The sequence below is a fragment of the Cinclus cinclus genome, chromosome 1, assembly GCF_963662255.1.
Source record: "Cinclus cinclus chromosome 1, bCinCin1.1, whole genome shotgun sequence".
In the NCBI taxonomy this organism is placed as follows: Eukaryota; Metazoa; Chordata; class Aves; order Passeriformes; family Cinclidae; genus Cinclus; species Cinclus cinclus.
In genome coordinates, this window is record NC_085046.1 from 13,940,902 (window position 1) to 13,964,515 (window position 23,614).

The window sequence follows — 23,614 nt, forward strand, 5'->3', positions numbered from 1 at the left end:
AAGCTACTGCAACATAGTGAAGGATGTCCTGAGCCTACAGATCATACTCTCCCTCCAAAGCATGATTTGCTTTCCTGGATGTAGGAATGTCCTAAACCACGGATGTAGGTATGTCCAACCTTTCTGCCTGTCCACCATGCATCTGAGGGCTCTGTCAGACCCGTGCTGTGTAAGACATACAGTACCCTATGGGGCACTGCTGGTACATGAAGGTTTCTCCAAAAACAAGTGATGGAAGAAGTGACCTTCCCAGTGTGCAAGGTCAGCTTGGTCCCAACCTTCCTACGTGCTTATCCACTCGTATTAACAACTTTGAGGGGACCCCTTAGTAATCAGGTGTTCATAAACACTACCTACCATCAGGAGTAGGACTTAAGAGTTCCCTAAATACAAACTAGGAGGAAGGTGCAGATAATCAATACAGAGTCCCCGAACTCATAGTTGAGAAAAACACTTATTTTCCTTAAAAAATTGTGCTACATCTCTTCAGGCCCATACGATGTGAGCTACTGTCTACTTTTTTTTCCTAGGGCTTGCTTACTGCTAGCAGGCCTGGTTTAAGATTTTTCTACCATGCCTTTTGGATCCTTTCTTTGCCTCTTCTGTCTCAAACCTAAGATTTGTATCTGCATTTTCAATGCTTTCAATAGCCTACTTCCCCCTTATCTATTTTTCTGTCATTATACAAAGACTAATGCCAATTTGATTAGGTTTCTGTAGTTCACCTGCTGTTTTTTCAAACATCTTCATGCTTTCTTCCATGCTGTCCTTCTTGCTGGAGTTTTCTTTCAACAGCCACAAAACCTGATTAATTTTCTTCAGCACATCCCACCTTATGTCTTCTTCACCATGAAGTATACACAGAAACAAGAGTTCTACTGATGGTGTGTTGCAAACTGTGCCTTCCCTGCTGATCAATACAGTCTCATTGTTTCCCTCATCTGCCCATAGCCATCTGCTGTCTTTTGTCTCACACTTTTGAGTTCTTCAGGGGAGGAATTATCTTTTTGCCCTATATTCCTATACAATATAACATTATAATCACAGCTCAGGGTTAAGGCTGCTAGATAACACGATAATACAAACAAATTATAACAATGGAAAATTTGCTCCAAGTTATTTGCAGATTTTGTTTTTTTAATCTAAGACTTAGAAATATGAGGTGGTTCAGGAGAAACATCACCGACTCTACTGTTTTTTTCAATGCCTCTGACAAAGGTTTAGAACAGCAGTGGGTGAGAATATTAATTCAAGTCTTTTAATACGGGGCTGGATCAGGCTCGGCAGGTCTGACAGCCTGTCTCCATTGTAACTCCTCCTAAAGGCAAGAGAGGGATTCTCACGGGAAATGAATCAGCCCCTACGGAGCCCACGAGGCAGCGCGCAAGAGGAGCTGCGCTACTGCCTGGCGAGATTGGTGGCTCGGGTAGACGATCACGTAGTGGCATTTTTATCATGATTCCCTAATAGAAATGTTCTATGTTTTCCTGTTTATTTTCTTTTTAAGGTGAATGTCACAAAAGTTAAAGGGCTGCAACACTAAACGGGGTCATAATAAGAGAAAATTCAAGATTATTTCCACAGAGGTCATGGTCCGGGTAGACTGCTGTTAACCACAAATGCAAAATTATAAATATTACAAAGCGTCTATTTATGTGCAAGAGGCCTAAATTTCAGTTTCCGCTGAGAATCCTCATTCCAGGGGCCTCTCGGTGCCTACATGCTCACTTAGGAGACTGTGATATGTCAGGGGGATTATTTTATCTCGCACTAAACAGGGAAGGTGTTAGAATTTGCCCGTGTTTTCGGATCCCAGCTCCAGCAGGCACTACCTGACTCAGCTCTCAAACTAGAGCCACAGCATCAGATTTCCCAACCCACTTATTTTGAAAGCCTGCCAAGATAGGTGAAAGACCTTATAAATATGTAAAGCAGGAAGTTCAAATTACACAGTGATGTAAATTCCCAGTGATTGATGCCCTTTTAAAAACAATAAAAATCCTCGAGAAACTACAGTGTTGGTGAACGTGCTTCCCTCCCGATGGTGTCTGGCGGTGCCGTGCGGAGTTCGGCTGATGTATTGTACTTTTCGTGCGGATTTTATTTTGGATTTCTACCACTTCCTGGAGGCCAGGGGGAGGCACAGTGGGAGGAACCAAAAAACTCGGTGCCACAGCCATTTTGTTTGTGGGCAGCATGGTAGAATTCTGTCAGTCAGTATAAGGAGGGGTTTTTAAAACAGTATTTATGGAAAAACTATTCCTGCCGTAACGGATGTATCTGTTGAATTTAGTGTTAATTTAGTCCTTTCATAAGGTAGGTATCTATAATTGTAAGTAAATCGAGCATTTGCTGGGATTCAAGCCTCCCTACTTTCCAGGAATCAAGGATTTTGTTTCAGGCATGACTGGCTCTTTGGGATGCTGCGAGGCTGCCGGAGCCCGGCGGGGCGGGGGTGCGGGGTGCCGGGGGGAGCCGAGGGATGCGCCGGGCGGCACAAACTTGCTGCGGGGTTCGGAGTGGGGGCGGGGGCGGGGGGAGGGACGGAGGGAAAACGGCGAAGTCTTGGAATTATTTTCTCCAACTGCCCTCCTTTATTAATTCTCAAGAGGCAGCTGCTCTCTCCGAGGGGAGGATGAGGCGTTGGGGTAGCGCGGGGCGAGCCGTAGTTTTGCAGTGTCACCGAAAACCAGCGCTAGACTTTGGTCCTGTGTGCTCCAGAGGCGGGTGTAAAATGGCACACTGCATTTTTCCAGGCGGCGGCGGCGGCGGGAGCGGGGAGGCGGGCGGGGGCGCCGCTGCCCGTGGAGCCCATCGAGCCGACGCCGGCCCCGGCAAAGTTGTGACCCCGGCGGCACCGGGTCCCCATCCCCGGCCGCCCGCCGGCATCGCCCGCCGACCCTCGGGAAGCCGCCTCCTTCCTCGCCCGGCGATCCTGGCGGGGTGACGGGGAGAGGGAGGAAAGAAGAGAGAGAGAGAGAGAGAGAGGAGGGGATAAAAAAAAAAAAAAAAAAAAAAAAAGAAAGAAAGAAAGAGAAGAAAAGTCTCACTTTCTGCATTTGCGAAATATTTTAAGGATGTTCGTGAAACCCTTTGCAGCATGGAGGTGGCTGGTTGTAGGAGAGCGAGTATGCAGTCCATATTGTTGCAGCCCTTTTGCAAGGGCTGCCTTCTTCAAAGGTAAGTTTGTGTCTTTAATCAAAAATATTCGTTTCTGCGGGTTTTTGGTGTGTATTAGTGCTGTGGAGGATTTTCGTTGTGTTGATGAACAAAACGTAGTCTTGTATTTTTCATAGCTTTGATCTCATGTGAATCCCACCCAACGGTGTCTCCTTAATAGCGACAATTACTGAAGTCAGTTTTGCTTCCTCTTTAAAATTTTATACACTCCAAGATTAAAAACAATTTAACTTCAAGTTAGGAGTATAAGAATTCAAATATTTTCCAGATGGACCTGGGTTTTTTTCGGTTCTGGCTTTTTGTTGGAGCGGGGGGGCAGGGGGGAATTCTTTACCGAGTAATAAACGAATCCAGGACCAAATATGTGACTGTCTGTATAAATATAATGCAGCTCTCGTGTGTAAAGAAGCATATTATGTTGCTGCTGTATGGTCTGATGGTAGCGAAAAGAGTTTACAATGCCATTTATGATGGCTCTTGATGGATTACTTTGGTCTAAAGTAAGGGGGAAAACTGCCCTTGGTATGGTGAAGGTGGAGATGGACATAAGAGGGTTTATATTAAGTTATAGCTCTTACTAAACAGTAGCCTTTTTATTTACAAATTCCAGCTCTTGTGATAATTAGCTTAAAACATTAGTTATATAAAGGTTCTTATTTCCCCCACACTTCACTTAGATGTCTTAGTGTTGGGTTGTTTGTTCTGTTTTTTTCGGGGGGGGGGGTGGTTTGAGTGGTTTGTTTGATCTTTTTCTTCCAAGAAGGTACATTTGGGAGACATTTTGTAATTTTTGGCATTTTTCTAGGCGCTTTCCTTTTTTCTTTTTCTTTTTTTTTTTTTTTTCACCCGGTGGGAGATCTTTTTTGTTTTGCATTGCTCTGTGCTGGTGGCGCTGTGGGGCTCCGAAACAATTCGTGTCCCTGGCTCTAAAGGGGGAGGGGGCCGGGGGGAGAAAGGTGGGGCACGGGTTGATCTATTGTATCTTTTCCTTTTCTCTGTATCAAAAGTAACCCCAAATTAGTTAGAATGATGATGAAATTGTATCTCTAGAAAATTGTAGTGTCGCATGAACTATAGCCCGGCAGAGGCATGACCTCACCCTTTCGCTGGCTTGTGTAATGAAGCAAACCCTAAATTTTGTTTTTTCAGTCCTGTAGCTAGAGTCCAGCTCTCCTTAGCGATGAGATTTTAGGTCCCACCCCCAAAATGATTTTACAGTGGCTGCAGATGAAAGGTTTTTAAAGGATTTTTTGCAGCCAATATGGAAGGCTTTGGCACGCACTTATTGTGCAACTAGTCCATTGTTTGCTTGTTGTGAAGTTAAAGGTTCCATCCACGGCTGGTTACCAAGCCCTAAGGTCCCCCTTGCTCCCCTTGGTGCTTGCATATGCAAACCTCCTGATGAGGTCTACAGGAGTTTGGGTTGTGTATAAAGGTGAGGTTGAAAAGAAGGGAAAACCTAACGTAGTCCTTCAGATTGTAAGAGGATTCACCTGAGGTCGGTGGGGTTTTTTTCCTGTTGCTAAGTGGAGCATGCATTTTACATGTCTTTATAAATAGATATATGTTAATGTGTGTTGTTTTCTTTTGTTGCAACCTACAGATCACCTCGGTTCTAAGTGCAAAAGGATTAGAAGGCTTTCTGCTAACATCCATATTAGGTGTAAGAAAACAGAAGTGATTAATGTTCTGAGATGGGTGGGAGGACATAGTCAAGCCCATGATCAGAGCATACATTGAAAACTCAACAGGTTCAGGAACAAATCTGACATTAAATTTAACACGTTTTTAAGGAATCGATGTGCCTGTTATTTTGGAGTGATAAAAGCTGATAATTTTAGAGGCCTTTGCATCTATTTTACATTTCAATGTCTTCAGTATTTTCAAAGAATAAATTTGACAATTTCCAACGGGCAGTTTGAAACAGTCTCTAAACTTCTTGTAAGGTTTCAATCTTCAAAAATGCGTTCAGATTTTAGTTCAAAGAGTTTGCTTATTAAGTTAATTAGTTTTATCAAAACTGATATGCAACTTCAGTAGATCTCTGTAATGGTCTCTTATTTATCTCTGTTCTAAAGGAAGGTAAATTTTGCTTCTGTCTTAGGTAAAATACATCTTGCAACCTTCTGCCAGTAACAAACATATATCCCAGAGAGCAGCCAGCTTTTATCATCTCTGCTCTGTCAGACAAGATCTGCTTTTATGGATTCTTGACTGGAGCAGAGACCTGGTGGCTATGAGAGCGCAGTATGACCATTTCTTCTTTGGTGTCCTGGTACAACTCTTAGATCTTGAAGACAATTATCAAGACATAAACCCTCTTAGAAAGTGTGGATTTTGGCCATCCTCCATTTCCATTTCTGAGACCTGATCACTAGGACTAAGGTTGGCATTTTGGGCAGTTTATGCCAATAGAAGTAGTGCCAACTGTCGAATCTATTATAATAACTATCAACCTTAGAGAATGAATGGATTGTTTAATTCTGATGTAACTTTTTTTGACATCGTTTAGACCAATGTTCATGGACAACAGTACTGAGCGAATTATAAACTGAGGTACTTATTGAAGGAATTTTAATGCTCTTACCATCCTGCACCATGAAAGGGATGATTTCTTGTGGTTGCAGCCTATGCAAGCAGGCCATGAACATGTTGTGATCTTGCTGCTCAGTCAGTTCGAGCTCAGTGAAGTCAGCAAGAACATGAAATCTGAATGGAAACTTGCTTCACACTTGCTCCCCTCTCTCCCATTCAACTGAGGCTACTCTTTAACTTCGGTTGTGGTTTTGCAACTTTGAAGATTCATCTGATGAAAGTATCTGGTTTTACTCCTATCAAATCATAAGATGAGAAGAGCAGAGTGCTGATCTTCTGCAGTTCTGTGGTTTTCACACTTACTTCCTCCTTTCTTTTTGAGCCATTGTGTTGCCAATAAAAGGAGTAAGAAGTGTTTGAGATTTAGCATCCTCTCAAAGTTATGTAGCAACTAACTTGCCTTCTGCATCTTCTATCTTCTGCAGAAATGCCTGGAAGAGTAATTTCTCTGAGGTAGCTCAATCTCTATAGTGTTTTCACCACCTGCTCCTTCTGAAACACCAGTACGTGGAATTCCAGGACCTAAAGCATACTTTTTTTTTTTTTTTAATTTTTCTCCCTTACATACACTTCCATTTCTAAGGTGCCAAAACAAATGTATTTTTCTCCTAATACAGTTTCCCTTTTACCTAGAGAGTCTATATAGAGTCCAGACACCTTTGAAAGATATTTGGGTCTCTTGGCTTAAAATTATTTGAAGTATGGCATCATACTATAAACCAATCTTTTCCAAGAGCTTGATTCAACCTGACTGACCAAAATGTTCTTTTTGCCTTTGCGAGGTTTCTCTTACAATATTACTAGTATTATGTATTCAAGTAAGAGTCATGGTAAAAATAGCTCTCTAAAATTGTCAATAGTAGTTAGTGCAAGAGGTGTAGATCCCAGGCAGATATGATCAGCCTCCAAAGTTAACCAAAATACCAGGCAAACAGCTCCTCAGAAGTGGGTTGGTGGTGTAGAAGAATGTTGTTTGGGCTCAGTTCAAAGAAAAGCCATACACCTTGCTTCATTCATTCTCTCATATGTTGTGCTCTCCAGTTTCTTATGCTGATAACATACCTTGGTGCCTGAGACTCCTGTCTGTTATCTTTTGAGGATTCTACAGTATTCATCCTGTCCTTGATTCAACAAGGTTTCAAAGGTTGGGGGGCTATCTTTATATTGGACACATTGTGACATAATCTTTTTTCTTATCTTCCTTATTTCATAACTTTGCTATCTGTACTTCTCCACATCATACTTGTCAGCATCAACTGTAGCAATGAGTAATTAATTTAAAATTTACTTCAAGGATCATCTGTTTCTCAGCTGTGAGCAAAGGACAATATATTACATGGCTGCTTCAGACTCAGCTTCTACAAAGTTAGGTCTCTCCACACCTCTTCCAGACTGATATTGGCATGTCCTTTCGGTGTTATGAAATTATCTGCTCTAACTATCATGTGCCAGAGGAACTGCTGTAGCTAGTACATCCTTCCGCATTTCAGCATTCTTCATATTTTTCCTCTTTTAGCCAATAGCACAAGAAGTTAATTCATGTTGCAGTAAAGAGACAATCCTAGATTTTAAATTCTTTAGTAAATATACAGGGTGGGGAAATGTCAGTGCTTTGAAATATAATTCCTGTGTTGCTGTTGCTGTTGTGAGCAACAAAATATGCCTTGGACAGTGTGACCACCCATCAGTGGCTTCAGGTCCTGTGGGCTCCTCTAGATCTTTTACTAAGTCACATTTCCAGTGTTACCACTGGACTGTCCAGGATCAAGATAATACCAATACTACGAGCTTCCTTGATAGGAAGGTTTGTTCAACAGTTCTCTACTAATACTAGCTAGAGCCTGAAATTGGTGGTCAGAAGGCATTGCAGTGCTTAAAAACTCAGTACATTTGCTAAAAATTACTAAAAATTACTCCGCTTATCTCCCAATAAAAACAACAGAGAGACAGGAACTGCCAAGTAATGTGAGTCCTAGTCTTCACTGCTTGTGCAGCGAGTTGGGATGCTGTTGTGGAGCTCCTGGATGGTAAATGGAAGTTTGCCATACAACAGAAAACAACAGTCACAGATACAATGTCTACTGTTTTGAGCACCAGTAAAAATAGCAAGAGGTCTAAATGTAGTCCATGGCAATTCCAACTTGGAGCAAATGACTGAAAATGGGGGATGCTGACTTGCCATCTTCTGTTGTTGAGCAGAACCTGGATCGCTTTTGCTAGGGCATGGGAAAAGAACAAGTTAGATTTTACAATGCATTGAGCACTGGGAGCTCCACAGGAAGAGAGAAAAGGTGGGGTTCAATCTCATTTGCACTCCCAGGACTGCCTCATGGATTTTACTCAAAATGTTTAAATGTAAAATACAGGAATTCCAGGGAATAGTGAGCAGATTTGTTCCTCCCAAATTTTGTCAGGTTCCATTTTAGTTTTTCCCTGGGTTAGAGCTCTGGGAAATGGGCCTGTAAGGTGGTGTTAACTCACATTTCCCTGGATTTACAGTAAGTTTGGCTTCTGAGTGAATGAGAATCCCTGTATCACATACATTCATGTATACGATATGCCTTCAGACAAGTATGGTTAAATCTGTAATCCTCAGTGGAAAGAAACAGATCAAGTAGATAATAACTTTTAAAAACGACAGAAGGAAACCAACAATAGCAAAAACAGCAAGCAAACAAACACAACCAAATTTTGGATGTCTGCTGTGATAAGAACTGTATCTTAAAATTTGATATCCTGATCAGGTCTCCATCCATCTCCTGTGACTAGTCCAGATATGAATGCCCTTACTTAACTACAGGTATCCTATGCCCATGAGTTTCCTAGACCTGTGCATTATTTAGGCTATGAAAAAGTTAGCTCTTAATCCTCACACCCCTTCAGAGCCTTGAGAAAATGACTAAATGGAAGCAAGACCTTTGGCCTCACAGGAGCATGCATCTGGAATATTCATTAACACAAGTAAGAGTGAACTTTCCATGTTTGTTCAAACAGACTTAAAAATCAGGTGACTCAGATCTTGGGATTTCAGGGCATCTCTTTCTATTTACTAAAGAATTTTGGTGCTGCCATAACCTGATGACTAAAAGGACAACTTCTTGAAACGGTCCTTTTGCCTGACAGATTTTCATCTGTAATGCCGGGGGTAGACATAGCATGTTTTCTGGCTGGATTTATTTAAAAGATTTTTTTCCTCAAGAAAATTTAAAATTTAATTTAAAAGATTATAATGTAGAGCTGCTGTGTTATTCTGATGGTCTTAAGGCATCCACACAAGGCAGAACATCTTGATGTCTTTAGACATCTGTGATTGTTCACAATTCAAGCAAAGTGCTGCAGTCAGCATCCTTTAAGGAGGAAACCATCCCAGATAACAGAATGGGGGGGAAATATACATCTGATAACCCTGCATAGTCACTTTCTGTTTATTCATCTAAAAGCACATAAAGAATAAAGATTCCCTAAGAAAGTATTCTGCTTTCTTTCATCATCTCTGAATCAATTTTCAAGTTAAAAACTGGATGTTGTGGGAATGTGTGGGATTTGGAAGGTCTAGTCAAGCAGACTTCCAGATGAACTACGTTAATGGGAGGAACTGTTTTCCTTCCTATCTTTCATATTCTCTTAATTTTTTTTATATTTTAAACTAGCTTGTGTCACTTTATGCTTACACATTTCTTGAGTTGCTTATAAATCAAGTGTTCAGCAGACTTGGCATGTATGACCAGTGGCAGGCTGGTGCACATTAACCCCAGTGTTAATGACAGGGGTCTGTTGTGTTCTGTTGGAGGAGCAGAATGTCAGAACAGCTGTAAAACTGACACACTGCACAATAAGAGAATGGAAATCGAGTGTCTTTGTTGGAGATGGATGAGGGGGTTAAAGTCTTACCTGCTTGTAACCTGAATGATTTGAGAAAACCACTTTCTATCTAGCTCGGTTTCTCAGGTCGCCCTTACAGCAGATTTGGGGATTTCACAGGGGAGCTGAGAAAAAAAAGCCAGTGATATCACAGCACTTCTGGTTTCCATATCCCACCTACATTAGTGACAGTGAAAATAATGTAATGTGATTTCTCTATTTTTCTTCTCACAGCAACTTCATGTTTGCATCTAAACCAAAACACTTCCCTCTCAACATCTGCCCATCTCCCACAAGTTGTTTGCATTCTCTAAATGTTGAAAAACCTCAGAGACTGCATTTTCTTCAGGTTAACCCTATCAGAATTTTACATTTTTAAGCATCTTCTATCATTTAAAGATATATAGATAAGGATATCTCAAAACAGCCTCATCTGTTCAGTTTTATATTCAGAACTAGCCTCCTCTGCTGGATATTTACAGTCAAACTTAATTCATTAGGCTTTTTTTCCCCACTAATGCAGCCTTATGAATTTATGCTTTCTTAAGTGTATATATAAACATTCGGTTATAAATATGATCATGATTATTTGTATCCCAGAAGACAAGCAATATTTTTATAACATTCACTCATGCTTAATTTAGTATAAATCAAACCACAATGTATAAAAAATTCACTTCTTAAATTGAAAGAATATTTGTGTTCTTGCAGACTAATAACAAGTTTTGGAAATCCAAAAGCTGAGTTATTTGTACTTTTTTCATTTCTTTGGAGAAACATGTATAAGATTCTTAATAACTCGTTCATGTTAATTTGATAGGGAATTCAGAGTTCACTCACGCTGTAGGTATGTAGGTACATCCCACTAACATTAAAATAAATTAAAAAATCTAAACATACATGTTAGAAAATGCCTCTTCATTTCAAGATGCAAATGTACTTTCCTGCACCAAAAGGTTTCTGAAGCCAAGCTAATTCCTATGTAGGTGTAAGTCAGTGTTTTCCTCAATTGTGTGAGGGAAGCAGATAACCTACTTTCATTCTGATTCAGAAACTGCAAATTAAAGCATTTGGCTTTATATAGTAACTCCACATTAACTTAACTCCACATTATTTAACATCAGCAACGTAATTCTGAAGTTTGAAAATACTTGATCGTACTAACCAGAAGCCCAGAAGCACGTAAAATGATTTGTCATGAATTGACTTTCAAGACAGGATTTCTGTCTTGAAAGAGGAAAGTAAAAGTCTAAAAAGTTAGAGCATGTATTATTGTAAGACATTCAGGTCTTATTATTGAGCTGAATTTGCTATTTTATTTGCATTTACATAGAGCCAGGCAACTGCCAGGGTAGGAGTAAAGTTTCTGAGGTCATGTAAAGGCACAGAGCCTGTCCTCAGTTTACCCCTTTATCCCATGTTGGAGTGTGAGCAATGGTAGTTGAGGTTTATGTAGTGGTGCCACGTGTGTGTTTGTGGTGGGGTTTTCTTGTGTTTGTTGTTGTTGTTGTTTTTAGCTTAATGGTCATTTGAAGGATTTGGGACAGTGTGCAGACCCTATATAGCTAATTTCTCTACTGTTTTCCTTTTTTAGCCCTCCACCTTATACTGTGCAAAGTTAGCCTTACCTCTTTGATTGATGAATTAGCAAATTGTGTTGGCAGGAGAAGGTAGAGCTTTTTTATTTGGCTGGTTGCTGTTTGTTTTGTTTTGGTTTTTTTTTGTACTTGGTTTTGCTTGCTTTTTTTGTTTGTTTGTTTGGTTGGTTGGTTGGTTGGTTGGTTGAGGTTTTTGTTGTTTGTGTTAGGGTTTTTTTGCTAGAAAAGCATAAAGGTTTTGCCCTTCTGCTGGCTCTTCTACTAGAAATAATACAGGATCTTGCAATTAAATTTACTCGACCCAGAGATTATTCATGTGTTATAATATGATCTTTGCAAAAGGCCATGCCTAAATCAGAGGTGGTAACCAGTCCACTCTGCTCAAATTGTGTTTACCTGATAAATTGCATTTTAGTGTTATTATTATTTTGTATGTCAGAACACAAAATGTTTTGGATAGAGATTTTAAAAAAATACCAAACCCAGAGCATAAAATCGGACATAATTTTATTTTGTTTTTACTTTACTAAAAGTAAAGAAAAATTTTACTTTTATTTTACTACTTAATCCTAAATGACTAATTTGTGAAATGACTTGCTCGTAAAGATGACTTAAACAAGAATTCAAGGTGTTTCTAGCATAGTATTTTAGAGGGGATATGTGTTGTAGAATGAAAACATGAAGAAGACAATCATAAATCACTTTTAACCCTTACAATTCCTGGGACACCTGTTCTAAATCTATTAAAACTTAAACACGGAAAGGTGTATTTCGAGACAGAAGAGTCTCAGCATAATATATTACCACCACTGTATCTAAGGGAATAACTGCTACCAGTATGATGTGTTTTCCCTAGACACATAAAAACTTAAGTCTCCAAAACAAGCTGCATAAAGGAAACTGATTATTTTCTGACAGTACTGAAAAAACTCAGTCAAATCCTTTATGCTTTCAGATAGAGCTCAATATACAATTTTCTTGCTTATCTGCCCAGGTGATGTTGGGACAATTATGAGTCTGCAAAATAATAATCCTAAATCATTAATTTCTTTTGAAGTCTTCTTAGTCCTAATAACATATTTAGTGCATTGGCTGGGAAATTTCAAATTGGCAAACCAAAACCACTGCACTAAATTGGTGTTTCTGCCCAGTTTAACCAAAATCATGACAGTCTTCCTATGGACAGCTGCCTCCACCACCTCTAAGAGTTTAGCTATCACTGGAAAAGTAGAAAACTGGCAATAGCTTTTGCTGCTCCTCTCTTAGATTTGTCTCTTCTTATCTAATCTCTTTTAGATTAGATTTGTCTCTTCTCAGTAAGGGAATTGCTGGATAGTGGCTTTGCCTTCTCTTTTGGATATGCTTCCATGGCATTTCTGTTTGAGGATCAGCTTTATTTTCCTGAGGATGCTGGACTCAACTTTTGAGCATTTTAAAAGAAAGCATTTAAAAAAAAAAACAAAAAAACCCAACAGGTCAACAAAATTGCTGATAAATGAAGAGTTATTCGAAGCAGGGTGTAATGTTGGCACAGAGTGAAAAAAAAATTGCAAATTTTTGAAACAAAATCCAGTGTATAGGATACAAAAGCCAGTGTATAGTATGGTATAATACAAAATACAAATGAAGCCTAAATTAATAATAAAAAAAAAAAATTACACCAAAACTATTTAAGAAAGCTTTTTTTTTTTAACAGTTGTCATCTAGAATTTTTTATCCTTAAAATACAGAACGCTTGAAGCCAAAAAGCAACAAAACCAATATGGTTTAACTTATATGCATGTCATGTGCAGCACTTTCATGATGATTGCTGCTAGAATGGGAGGAAATGTTAAACCCATGTGCAAAAGGCTAAAATTAATGCTTAAATAAATGACTGGAACTCTTGAACTCTTGAAGGTTTTAAGCCATAAATCTAAATAAATACCAAAATTTATAAAAATTTGTCAGACAGTACACAGGACTTGCAAACCAAAAGAGAAGTTATGTTTTTGGGCTTCACAAATCCAAGTTGGATGAGAGCACAAGAGACCCCTAGCCCTGTCTGTAGGTGCATGTATCAAGTTGTATCTTTGCCCATAATGCTCAGTCTAAATTTAGTACTTTTGAATGTGTTTTGAAATTGTCATATTTAACAGATGTATAGCTGGTACACAAAGTGCTTTTATGTTAGTTAAGCTTGTTCTTTTAAGTGAGATCATAAAAAGATAAACCAAATTATTTCAGCAGTTTAAAAACAATAATGATAGCAATTCTAAATGTCTTTTCATTGATAGCAATTCTAAATGTCTTTTCATTATATTTCAGCTACTTTACCTTACAGTTCAGTTTTTAAAATAGACATATAGCACTTAGGTTCACCAAATTAATTTATACTTAATGATCTTTTACTGAGAGCTTGCAAAGAGTATTTTGGTCACTATACAAAGCATACCAATTCTGCATTAGCTACTGTCATAGTGCAGCACTGATATCCACAGACGTAAAGTGTGCATTTTGGTAAAAGCTACAAAAGAGAAAAACCCCTAAAATATACCTGCATTTTCTCACTGAAAGGAAGATAAAACAGAAATATCAGTCTGGTTATGTTCTATACCTTTTCCTGTCACCATCTTTTACAGAACAAACACCAGGGCTGATGTCACATTGTTTTCAATTATCACACTTTCCATCTTAGTAGCAAATTAATTTTGAGGGCTAATCATCTTCTGCTACAAAATATTTAAACACAATCTCTTTTATTGGCAAAACATTAAAAGCTGATGAGTCCAAGAGTTTCAGGCCAAAACTTTTTCTTAATGCACTGTCCTCGTTGTATCCAAACGTTATTGTCCATTCTGCTTGCTCTGCACTTCTCTCAAGCCTGTGGCAGGGTTAGAAATGCAAAGGTCAGTTAAGGATAAATTTGAATGTGATTATTTTTCCTGTATAGTTCAGAATATTTTCAATACTTTGGTTTTCATGTTCATTTTATATTGTTTTCCTTTCATCAGTATAAATGGAGAGTTATAATTAATGCCCCCCCCCCCTTTTTTTTTTTTTTTTTTTTTTTTTTGCTTAGCTGCCAGGTGTTTCATTTTCATTTAATTTTTTAAGTCAAAGCTAATCTATGATGGCATATTGTGATTTTTTTGGTGCTTTTTTTTCTTCAGCACCTTATCTGTCTGCTAATTAGATAAAGTAAATTGTTCAATATTTGTGGAAAAGGAGGTAGATGTTTTATGGGCAATTTATTTTAGGATTATATTTCTAACTAGTGTGTGTTTTAAGCTTTAGAATTAGAGTAAAAAGTAATATGCAGGTTTAAACATTTTATTCTGATGTAACCAGTGAAATTCAAGTGAATACAATTATACTCTTTAATTCATGCCACTCTCCTTAAAAAAAAAACAACTAAAAAACCCCCAAAAAACAAACAAAAAAACCCAAAAAAGCCCCCCTTAAAAAAAAAACAACTAAAAAACAAAGACAAACAAAAAAATAAAGGTCACATTCTCCCTAGCAGCTGTCTTCCTGCATTTACCCATTTGCAGTACAGGTTAAAATTTAGCATTCCAGTAAAGTTATGAAGCCAAATGAGTTGCAGTTTAAGCAGTTTGGGAAACCTAGATGGTTTTGGTTCCCTAAACAGTCATGCAAATAGTTGGCTTGAATCTTCTGTTAACAACTGCATACAATAATATTTCATCTAGTGTCTAGCAGAGGCTTAAGGTTGAGGGCAGTGGTGGTATTATTATTATTATTATTATTATTATTATTACTATTGTTATTGAAGAGGTGGTGCGATTTTAAAAATGGCTATTGTTTCTATTATAATTTCTAAAATTATTATGCAAACTAAGGTTTGGTGGTTTTCTTTTAATATATATCTATGCCGTATTTCTCAAAGTTCTGTTTCCCAAGAGTAGTATGTGATAAAGAGCAAAGTTTAGTCTACCGATTCTCTTGTGGCAGTAAAAACCACAGTATTTTGCACTAAAAGCGGGGGGGCACTTAAATTCAGTCATCACACAACTGCCTCGCATTTTAAATGAAAGTAAGCATAACTTCGATAGGCTGGATTTTACTATAGAGCTAGAATTACACACAACTCGGTGTGCATACATGAGCAGGCGGAGTTCCTTAGCTGTGGACGGCTGCAGCCCCGGCCCGGCCGGAGCGGAGCTTGACGTTCCCGTGGCCGGGCTGGGATGCCCCGGGTCGGCTTGTGCAGAGAGCACCGAGACCGGGCTATCCCGGCATTGCCCATCCCTTGCTTAGAGCCGAATCGTGCATCAATTTAATCGGCTCATTGAGGTGTAAACGGGCTTCCCTAATCAGACCTGCTCAAGTGGGTTCTTCTACCCATTGCCTGGGGGGGTGAGCTCGCTTGAGCGGGTCACTGATAATAACCTAAGTCCGCGCAAGGCTTAAACCGGTTCACGTGTCTGCACTTCGCTGCACTTTGACTAAGTTTCTGAAAACCTCAGAGAATTGGGGTGGAAATGCCGTTGTGGAGGTGTTTGTGGAGGTGCCCGGTTCTTAAGCTTCTTCGCCGCTTTCGAGGAGGCGCCCGCGTTTCCCCTTTATTTAGCACGGACGCGAACTGGGTTTGGCGGCGCGGGGAAGGACAGCGCCCGGCGGGCGGCTGCGGGCCCGGGGCCGGGCCCTGAGGACAGGGGCACCCCCGGGGCGGCCCCGCGGTCGGACCCCGCCACTCGCGGGACCCCGTTCGGGCCGCGGCCGGCGGCACCGCAGCCCGCCCGGGTCGGGGTGAATTCCGAGCCCGGCGCTGGTGTCCCGCGGGCCGGCCCCCGAGAGGCCGGAAAGGTCGGGGCCGGCACCTCCCCGCCCCTCTCGCCCAGGTTTCCAGAGCTGTAATGGTCAGGAGCGGCTCCAGAGGAGGATTCCCCCGAGGTGAGGGGCTGGGGGCTGCCCCAACTTTCTCCCCCCGGCAGGAGCGGAGCGCGGCTCCGCGGCACCGTTCGGCGGCCGGCGGGCGGAGCGGAGCCTCACACGCTGATTAAAACCCCCTTTGCTCCCGGCTGCGCCCCCGATCCCGGTGTCCCGATCCGGCTCCGGCTGCTCCGAGCCTTCCCGCGCTGCCGAGCCCGCTCGGGCCGCTCGCAGCGTCCCGCGCTCCCGAGCCCGCGCCGCCGTGCCCGCGCCGCGCGCGCTCCCCCCGGGCGGCGCCGTGCCCGCGCCCTGCGCGATGCAGTGTGGGAATGGCTGTGGCGCTGGGGTTGGCTGAAAGAGGCGGCCAGTCGAGGTTTAATGTCCGCCATGTTGGCCGTGGCGTATTGAGCGGAACCGGAGCGGCGGAGGAGCGGAGCCAGCGCCCAGCCCAGCCGCGCCAGCGGGCGCCGCCGGGCCCCGTGTCGGAGTGCGCCCCGCCCCGCCGGGGGAGCCCCGGTCCCTCCATGAGATCGCTCGGCGGGGTCCGGCTCTCAGCTCGGAGCGCGCTTGCTGTCGCCCCCCCCTTCCCAGCCGGAGCCGCCATCGCCGCCTAACATGAGCAAACTGTCGTTCCGGGCCCGGGCGCTGGACGCGTCCAAGCCGCTGCCCGTCTTCCGCTGCGAGGACCTGCCTGACTTGGCCGAATATGCCTCCATTAACCGGGCCGTGCCGCAGATGCCCACGGGCATGGAGAAGGAAGAGGAGTCGGTACGTGAGACCCCCCCCCACCACCCCCCCCCTCGGCCGGGTCCCACCATCCCCCCCGCACCCGGGCCCCCACCTTCGCCTCTGCGCAAGCACAAAATGGCCGCCATCTTCTACCCGCTCTCCCCGCCCGCCGGGAGGGGGGGGGGGGCACACCCGGGGCGGGAAGGCGTCGAGCCCGGCCGTTCTTCACCGCGCCCTCCCCCGGAGCTCCCTCACGGACCCTTCGCCCCCCGCTCGTGGCCCGCGGCCGCCGGGGGCCCCTCCGCGGGACCCCGAAAGGCACAAAGGGGGTCACGTGACACCGCGGGCGGCCGCCATTTTGTGTCTCGGTCCTTGGGCCGGGCCTGGTGCGGCAGCCGCGAGGAGCAGACGGGGCCCAGCGGCGGCGCCGTGCGCGCTCTGCCCCGCCGGGGGGCGCTGCCGAGCCGGACGGCGCCGCGGGGGGCGCGCGGCGGCGGGAGCGCGCGCGGGCCCGGCCGCCCTCCGGGGAGCGGGGCCCGGCGGGGCCCGTGCCTTTTCCTTTTGCCCTGCCGGAGATAGGAAGTGAAGAGTTTGTGTTTAGGTTTATGGAAGAACCCTGTAAGTGCCTTCAGACAGGCGCGGTGTAAGTAAAGCGATGGTCCCCACGAAAGTCGGTTCTGAAACGCTGCTCAGAGTCAGGAAATCCGTGTTGGAGGCTAAAAGTCTATCACTTCCTGCTCGGTTTTGCTGTCTCAGTGGAGGATGAAACTTTAAACCATTTTGAACTTCAGGGTCATTTAATCATTCACTCGGCACTTTCCAAGATAGGTAAAACAATCAGTTGCTGTTATTGCTGAAGGTAAAACACTTGGTAACTGTTACTGTTGAAGACTCTGCTCTGAAGTGCGTTGTTTGCAATGTTGTAAATCTTTAATTATTTCCGTAGTTTAATCAATTTTCCCCATCTGTGCATTAAACGCTGCAAATAGGGAAGTACTGTGGAAATACAGTTATGTAAGCGAGTTTTGAAATTTGGTGCTAAGAACAAAGGTGACACTAGCTCGGTTGGTTGGAGCAGCATGCTAATAATGCCAAGGTTGTGAGTTCTATCCCTGTATGGACCATTCACTAAAGAGTTAAACACGATCATGTGGATCCCTTCAAACTCAGATTATTCAGTGATTCTGTGACAGTTTCATAGTCCTGAGTTTTTCTAGTTGTTAGACTTCCATTTTCCTTGAAGGTGACAGTCTGTAGAGTTTCTGTTTGTAGTTCTAGGTGTAGCAGAGTTGGAGTTATATTTGTTTTAATACAGGTATCTTTAAATGGAGTTTCTGCTTTGTGGTACTACTGCTATTAGTTAATGGGTTCAGTGAATTTTTATGAAATGTCTTTGGGCAGAAAGGTTTCTAGAGAGTAATGCACTTTGCATGTTGTTGTCCATACAGTTATCACTCTCTGAGGCTTTTTTTTGGCATAACTCCCTACCATTTTAACTTAATTTGGTATTTCCAAGGCTTCCACAGGTTTCTTTACACGTCTGCTAAAATGTATATTGTGAATTGTAGCGGTCTTGGTTTTTGGTTTTTTGTGGCTTTTTTGGTGGTTTTTTTCTAATTGGTAGGTTGGGTTTTATCAGGTTATTTTGGTGGTGTTTCTTTTTGTGAAGATGCTTAAAACTTTAGCATGGTGTTGATTGAGGAGTATTTAAGTGGGGGGTAGCAGTGCTTCAGATGCTTGTAGTTCTTTTGGGCACAGTACATACATTCTGAATTGATACCTGTAGATTCTGAATATGAGAGAAAGCACCTTTAATTTCATCTTGTACCAGAATTTTGAATTTTGTTGTTTGTAATGGCACTTGCTGAGTTTGTCTCTCAGTTCAAGAGAGTGCATGCATGCATTTATTTATGTAGAACTGTCAGGTTGCTGCCTTTTACTGTTTGCCTGGCAGTTACAAGTTTTCAGGCTAGAAAATTACCTGGGCTGTCTGTATAGTCTCCCTAAACCCAGACATATACGTTCTAGGTAAGTAAAAGTAGTCATGAGCAAGAAGAAGAATTTAAGCATTAATTATAAGGCTTGTATTTGTGGTTAATGTGATGCTTTTGTTTCCTGAATTTGGCTTTGAGAGTTAGCTCTAGGAGTAAGTAGACACTTCCCACAGCTGAAGTTTGCTCCTGCATTTGTTTTGAATATGTGTGTACACACAAACACACACCCCCAAAAGAAATTAGTTTGCCGTCAGTAAGAACAGGTGTCTTTCTGAATCTTTGTTGGACCTTCTTACATAAAATAGTTGCTGTTAAACTCTTGTTCCTTAGTGTCTCTGCAGACTTGCTAGATTTCCTTCCTTCTCTCTTGTTGCCCTAAAAAGCTTTCGCTTCAGTTTATATTAGTGTTGACAATAGAGAGCCCAGTTCTGTGACTTAAGTTGTGGCAGACCTCATAGGCTTAATACTCTACTGTGTTGTTTCCCAAACTTCAGGCCATGCAGGATTTTGGGAAGTTGGTAGTTTGTGTTATGTAGCTGAAGACTTGAGTTGGAGGTTTTTTTTCCCCTAATGCGTACTGAAATGGTAGCTGTTTTTTATTACAAACAGATGGCAAAGTGTCTGTACGATTCTGGAGGAGAGGGTGTCTTCAACTATTGTGAATTAGTATTTATAACTTTTTATAAATATAATTCCAACACTGGTTTGAGTTTAATATAAATGTAATTTTAAATGAACAGATATTTGGAGCTAAGAGTTTTCCTCTTGACTAAATAACTTTCCCTAGGGAAAAATGCAATCAAAGAGATTTAATATTCAGGCATCAAGTCACGAGTTATTTAAATTACTAATTACTGTTTTGATGCACAAAAAGGAATCTTATTTTGTTTGCCTTTCATCTTATCTTTCTCCCATCCTGTTCCTACAAAGAAGTAAATAGTGAAAATAGTGCATCTTGTTTATTAAAACTGGAAACCTCAGTTCGAGAAGTGATGCTCTCTAGGAGTCTTCTGAAGGAAAAACAACCTTGCTGATTCTATGGGAAGTGTAAAATACACAGTTGATCCGGGGATACAGTAACGCTTTTAAAGGAAGTGACTGCTAAGGGCCTTAAGTGGTGTTAATTCTGTTACATGTAGAGTCTGCCTTGCTTCAAGCCATGGCTTCAGTCAGTGGTTTTGTTTGGAGGTAAAGGAATAGCAAAAACCCTTTTTGACGTGCACACAGTGGTACTGGAGATTACCAACTGATCCTGTGTTCTGACAATTGCTTTAGCTGCCAGCTTTGAGGTAAATGCATTGTGGCTGTTATCAAGTCTGCTGTTACAACTAAGAAACTAAAAAGTATCATGAGGCATATACATCTAAAAAAAAAAAAACAAACTTCAAAGTGTAATGAATCTTCTTATGCAACACTGAACATCCCCTATATTATTTCAAAATGCTGTTTTTCAACCAAACAGATCCTCAGTGCTGTAATTTTGAGAACCACACAGCAGACCACTGTTAATAATACAGTAATGCAGTTTTGGCTGTTGAGTCCATTGATAACTGTGAATAAACAAGTAGGTGAAGAAGATTTGTTTATCATTTATAAATGACTTTTTAAAAGGTGTTGCTTTGTGCATCCTCTGGTTTTCTGTTTCTGAGGAGGGTGTTGCTTTAGAAAATTTAACTAGAAAATCTAGTCTAGAAGTTCAGATTCTAGACTGAAAGGAAACAGCTGGTAAAGCAGAGCAGAGGTAACTTTAGTTAAGCAAGATAAAAAGTGAAAAAATATTACAGACTGAAGCTTTTTGAACATGTTCAGTGACATTTTAGAAAGCATGCATAGCTCTACAGGCAGCCTAGATTTGATGGCCTCCAACCAAATCAAGGGAAACTACACTTGTTTTCCTTGCATTTTTTGAAAGGAAAGTAGAAAGAACATATTTTACATCCCTAGCATCTAGATTCTCTTAAAAATAGAAATTAGGGGGAAGGGGTGTTTAGACTTTGTGGTTAATTTGAAAAAATATATCCTTATGGAAAATGACTGAGTATAGTTAGCTGGGTTTTCAGTATAAGGGAGTTTCAAAAAGGAGCAAAGCCATGTGTTTGAAGGACACCATATCAATATAATAAGGCATTTTTTCAATGTTGGGAAGTTAAAACTTCTTCGTTGAAGCAGTGCCCTAGCAAAGATTAGCATCATCAGAGACAGTTTTAATTAAGTCCCTTAGATCTGAGAAATTAATTACCTAATAGAAAAATTTGTCTGTGTTGGTGACATTTCCAGAGTTAATAACAGCCCTAGGGTTGTGGGAGTTATCATGGATTTGTGGAGGGGGATTGATTGTTTTACTTTTTTCCTTGAGTGAGTTTGTTATCCTCATGTAAATTCTGATAGTATTATGGTCTGCTAAGGTTCTGGATGTTAGTTTCGTTTTTTGTCTTCTTTGTGTTGAAGTTTGTGTAGCTTAAGTACACTTTCTTGCTCAAGTAAAGTTTTGTAAATGCCATTGTCTCTGGCATTTGGAGTTGAGGAAGGAGAGAGAGTGCAGTTGCTTTACTGAATTATTCCCAACTTCCTCTTCTGACAGGAATCCTGATCTGGTGATGAATCCTTGTCCTCACCTTAGCTCTAGAGTAGCTGCTTGCTTGTTCTACTAGATTTCTGACAGTGATGCACTACGTGGAGTTGTTTTCTTGTGGATCACAATTTAAATTTAAAGCTTGGTTTCTAATTTTATTTCGTGTTGCTAGTTACAGATAGAAGAATTAAGCACCCAAAGTCCAAAATTATAATCTGTACAGCTGTTCATTCAGTTCTTACTGTTTTGCTTTGTATATGTGTCATGGTGTAACTGACAGCTTGCACAGCGGGTGGAATTAAGTCTGTATGTGTAATTATCATTTCTGGATACTGTCATACTTTGTTACCTGGTGTTTGAGTAAACTGTTGAAATAGCTTAAACTGTGCTTTTGATCTGTTTAAATCCACAGTTATATTATCTTTCCCGACCTGGCTTTGGAGATGTTTGAGAAAAGCTTATTGGTTAAAATTTCATTATTAAATATAGTTTTCTCCTTTCTTCCCCCTTCAGCATGACCTGTCAGTGTTTGCTAAATGCTATAGAAGACCTGGTGAAGTTAAACTAATGTTCATTTAAATACTTCAGAACACTTCAAACCTATTCTCTAATTGCATGTGTCTTAATTTAACAAAGCACTACAAGTGATAAATTTTCTTTTACCCAGCTTGGATAGCCTCAACGATCACATCCTTCCCATGGAACTGCTTTGGGCACTACCAGCACAGATCTCTGCCAAGTCATATCTGCACAGAAAAATGTCTTTCTCCTCCCAAATCCATACTGCCGGCATTGGAAGGCTACCGTATCCAGGGTCACTTGCTGCTGAAGCAGCTGTTTTTAGCTTATCAAGGGAAAAAGTTGGTAGGGGATGTACAAAAAGGCACCCGTATGTTACTATCTAAGCCCTAATGAATTCAAAGTAAGTGAAGTAAGCATGTAGCTGAGGTGTAGTGAGTTCATGTATGAACAGTTTAACTTATATATGGAAATTTCACTGAAGTTTCTCTGGTCTTTTTTGTTTATTACGTTCTGGCCAGCTTAAGAATCTGCGTTCTGTGAGTGCATCCATAAAAGTATATATTTCTAATTGTGTGTATGGTGCCTTAAGTATTCTTTAAATAACCACTGCCTTACTGACACACGATTCACGGATGTTGAGTATTTTAGAATCTTGTTGGTGCCATCAGAATTACGTGAATGAAAAATATTAACAGGTACTGTAACTGAATCATTAGTTTCCAGTCTAGGCTTGGTGGGGTTTTTTTGGGTTGTTTTGTTTTGGTTTTTTTTTCCTTTGATGCACTGTTAGGAAACTCTGTACAAAGTTTTGTGCTTACTAACAGAAGAGAATCTGTGCCCCTGTCTCCAGCTGTAGAAGTTCTCCAGAGATCTCCAGCAGAACAACTGAACTTCTTTAGTGGTCTCTTTTTAGAAAAGGACAACTGAAACATTAAAGGATTTTGGAGTAAATGGGGACAGTAGAGAACACCATTTTTTGCACAGTATTTGATTCATGAGTCCTGTGAACTGGAAGAGTATCGGTTTTTCCTTACGTTGTGTTCCCTTTTGTGCATCTTTTCTGCTCACTCATAGCAAAGGCATTAAGTTTGTGTGACAGTCTAATATTTTTTTTGTGCATAATTTTAAATGCACTGAACTCATAGATTAGATTTCTAAGAACCTGCATGTTTGATAGGAGGGGAACACAGAAACACGGGCTTTTTGAAGTTTTGTCTCAAGTAACAGTCTACAGACACCTCAGTTTGTAGCTGGAAGAGATTTTTCTGTGAGCTCGTGTCATGACCTTAACTTTGCAGTTTAGTTTGGTACTGATCTTAGTCATTTACTTCAGGTATACCTGTGTGAAGAGGGTTTGAAATGCCTAGAAAGAGAATTTTGAGAGAAAAAATGTGGCAGCTCATGACAAGTGGGGCCAAATTTCAAATATAAGAGTAATAGTAATGACTTGCTGCTTGTTCCGTCTTCAGTTACACCAAAGTTTTCTGTTCTGTTTGATGATATTTAAGTTATTCTGTGTGCCAGATCATTCATGCAAGCTAGGAAATTGGCAGATCACAAAGAGTAGCTTCTATAGTGAGCAATTTATGCATCACCTTTAGCTACATGAAGGATGTTGTTTATCCTGTGATGTGAAACCCACATAGCAGTGGTGTTCCCTTTAAAGTCAGAGGGATTGTGGTAGCATA

The 23,614-nt window shown here is 41.3% G+C and overlaps 1 protein-coding gene across 6 annotated transcripts in view; it reads left to right on the forward strand.

Moving 5' to 3' along the window:
* Nucleotides 1-16,513: 16,513 nt before the first annotated feature.
* The window catches only part of EPC1 (enhancer of polycomb homolog 1), a 50,339-nt gene continuing 43,238 nt past the window's right edge, over nucleotides 16,514-23,614 (forward strand). For all 6 annotated transcript variants that reach the window (XM_062506849.1, XM_062506867.1, XM_062506857.1 and 3 more), the window contains exon 1: nucleotides 16,514-16,877. In XM_062506849.1, coding sequence (XP_062362833.1) covers nucleotides 16,725-16,877 — 153 coding nt within the window. In that variant the 5' untranslated portion in view covers nucleotides 16,514-16,724. The remainder of the gene's footprint in view (nucleotides 16,878-23,614) is intronic.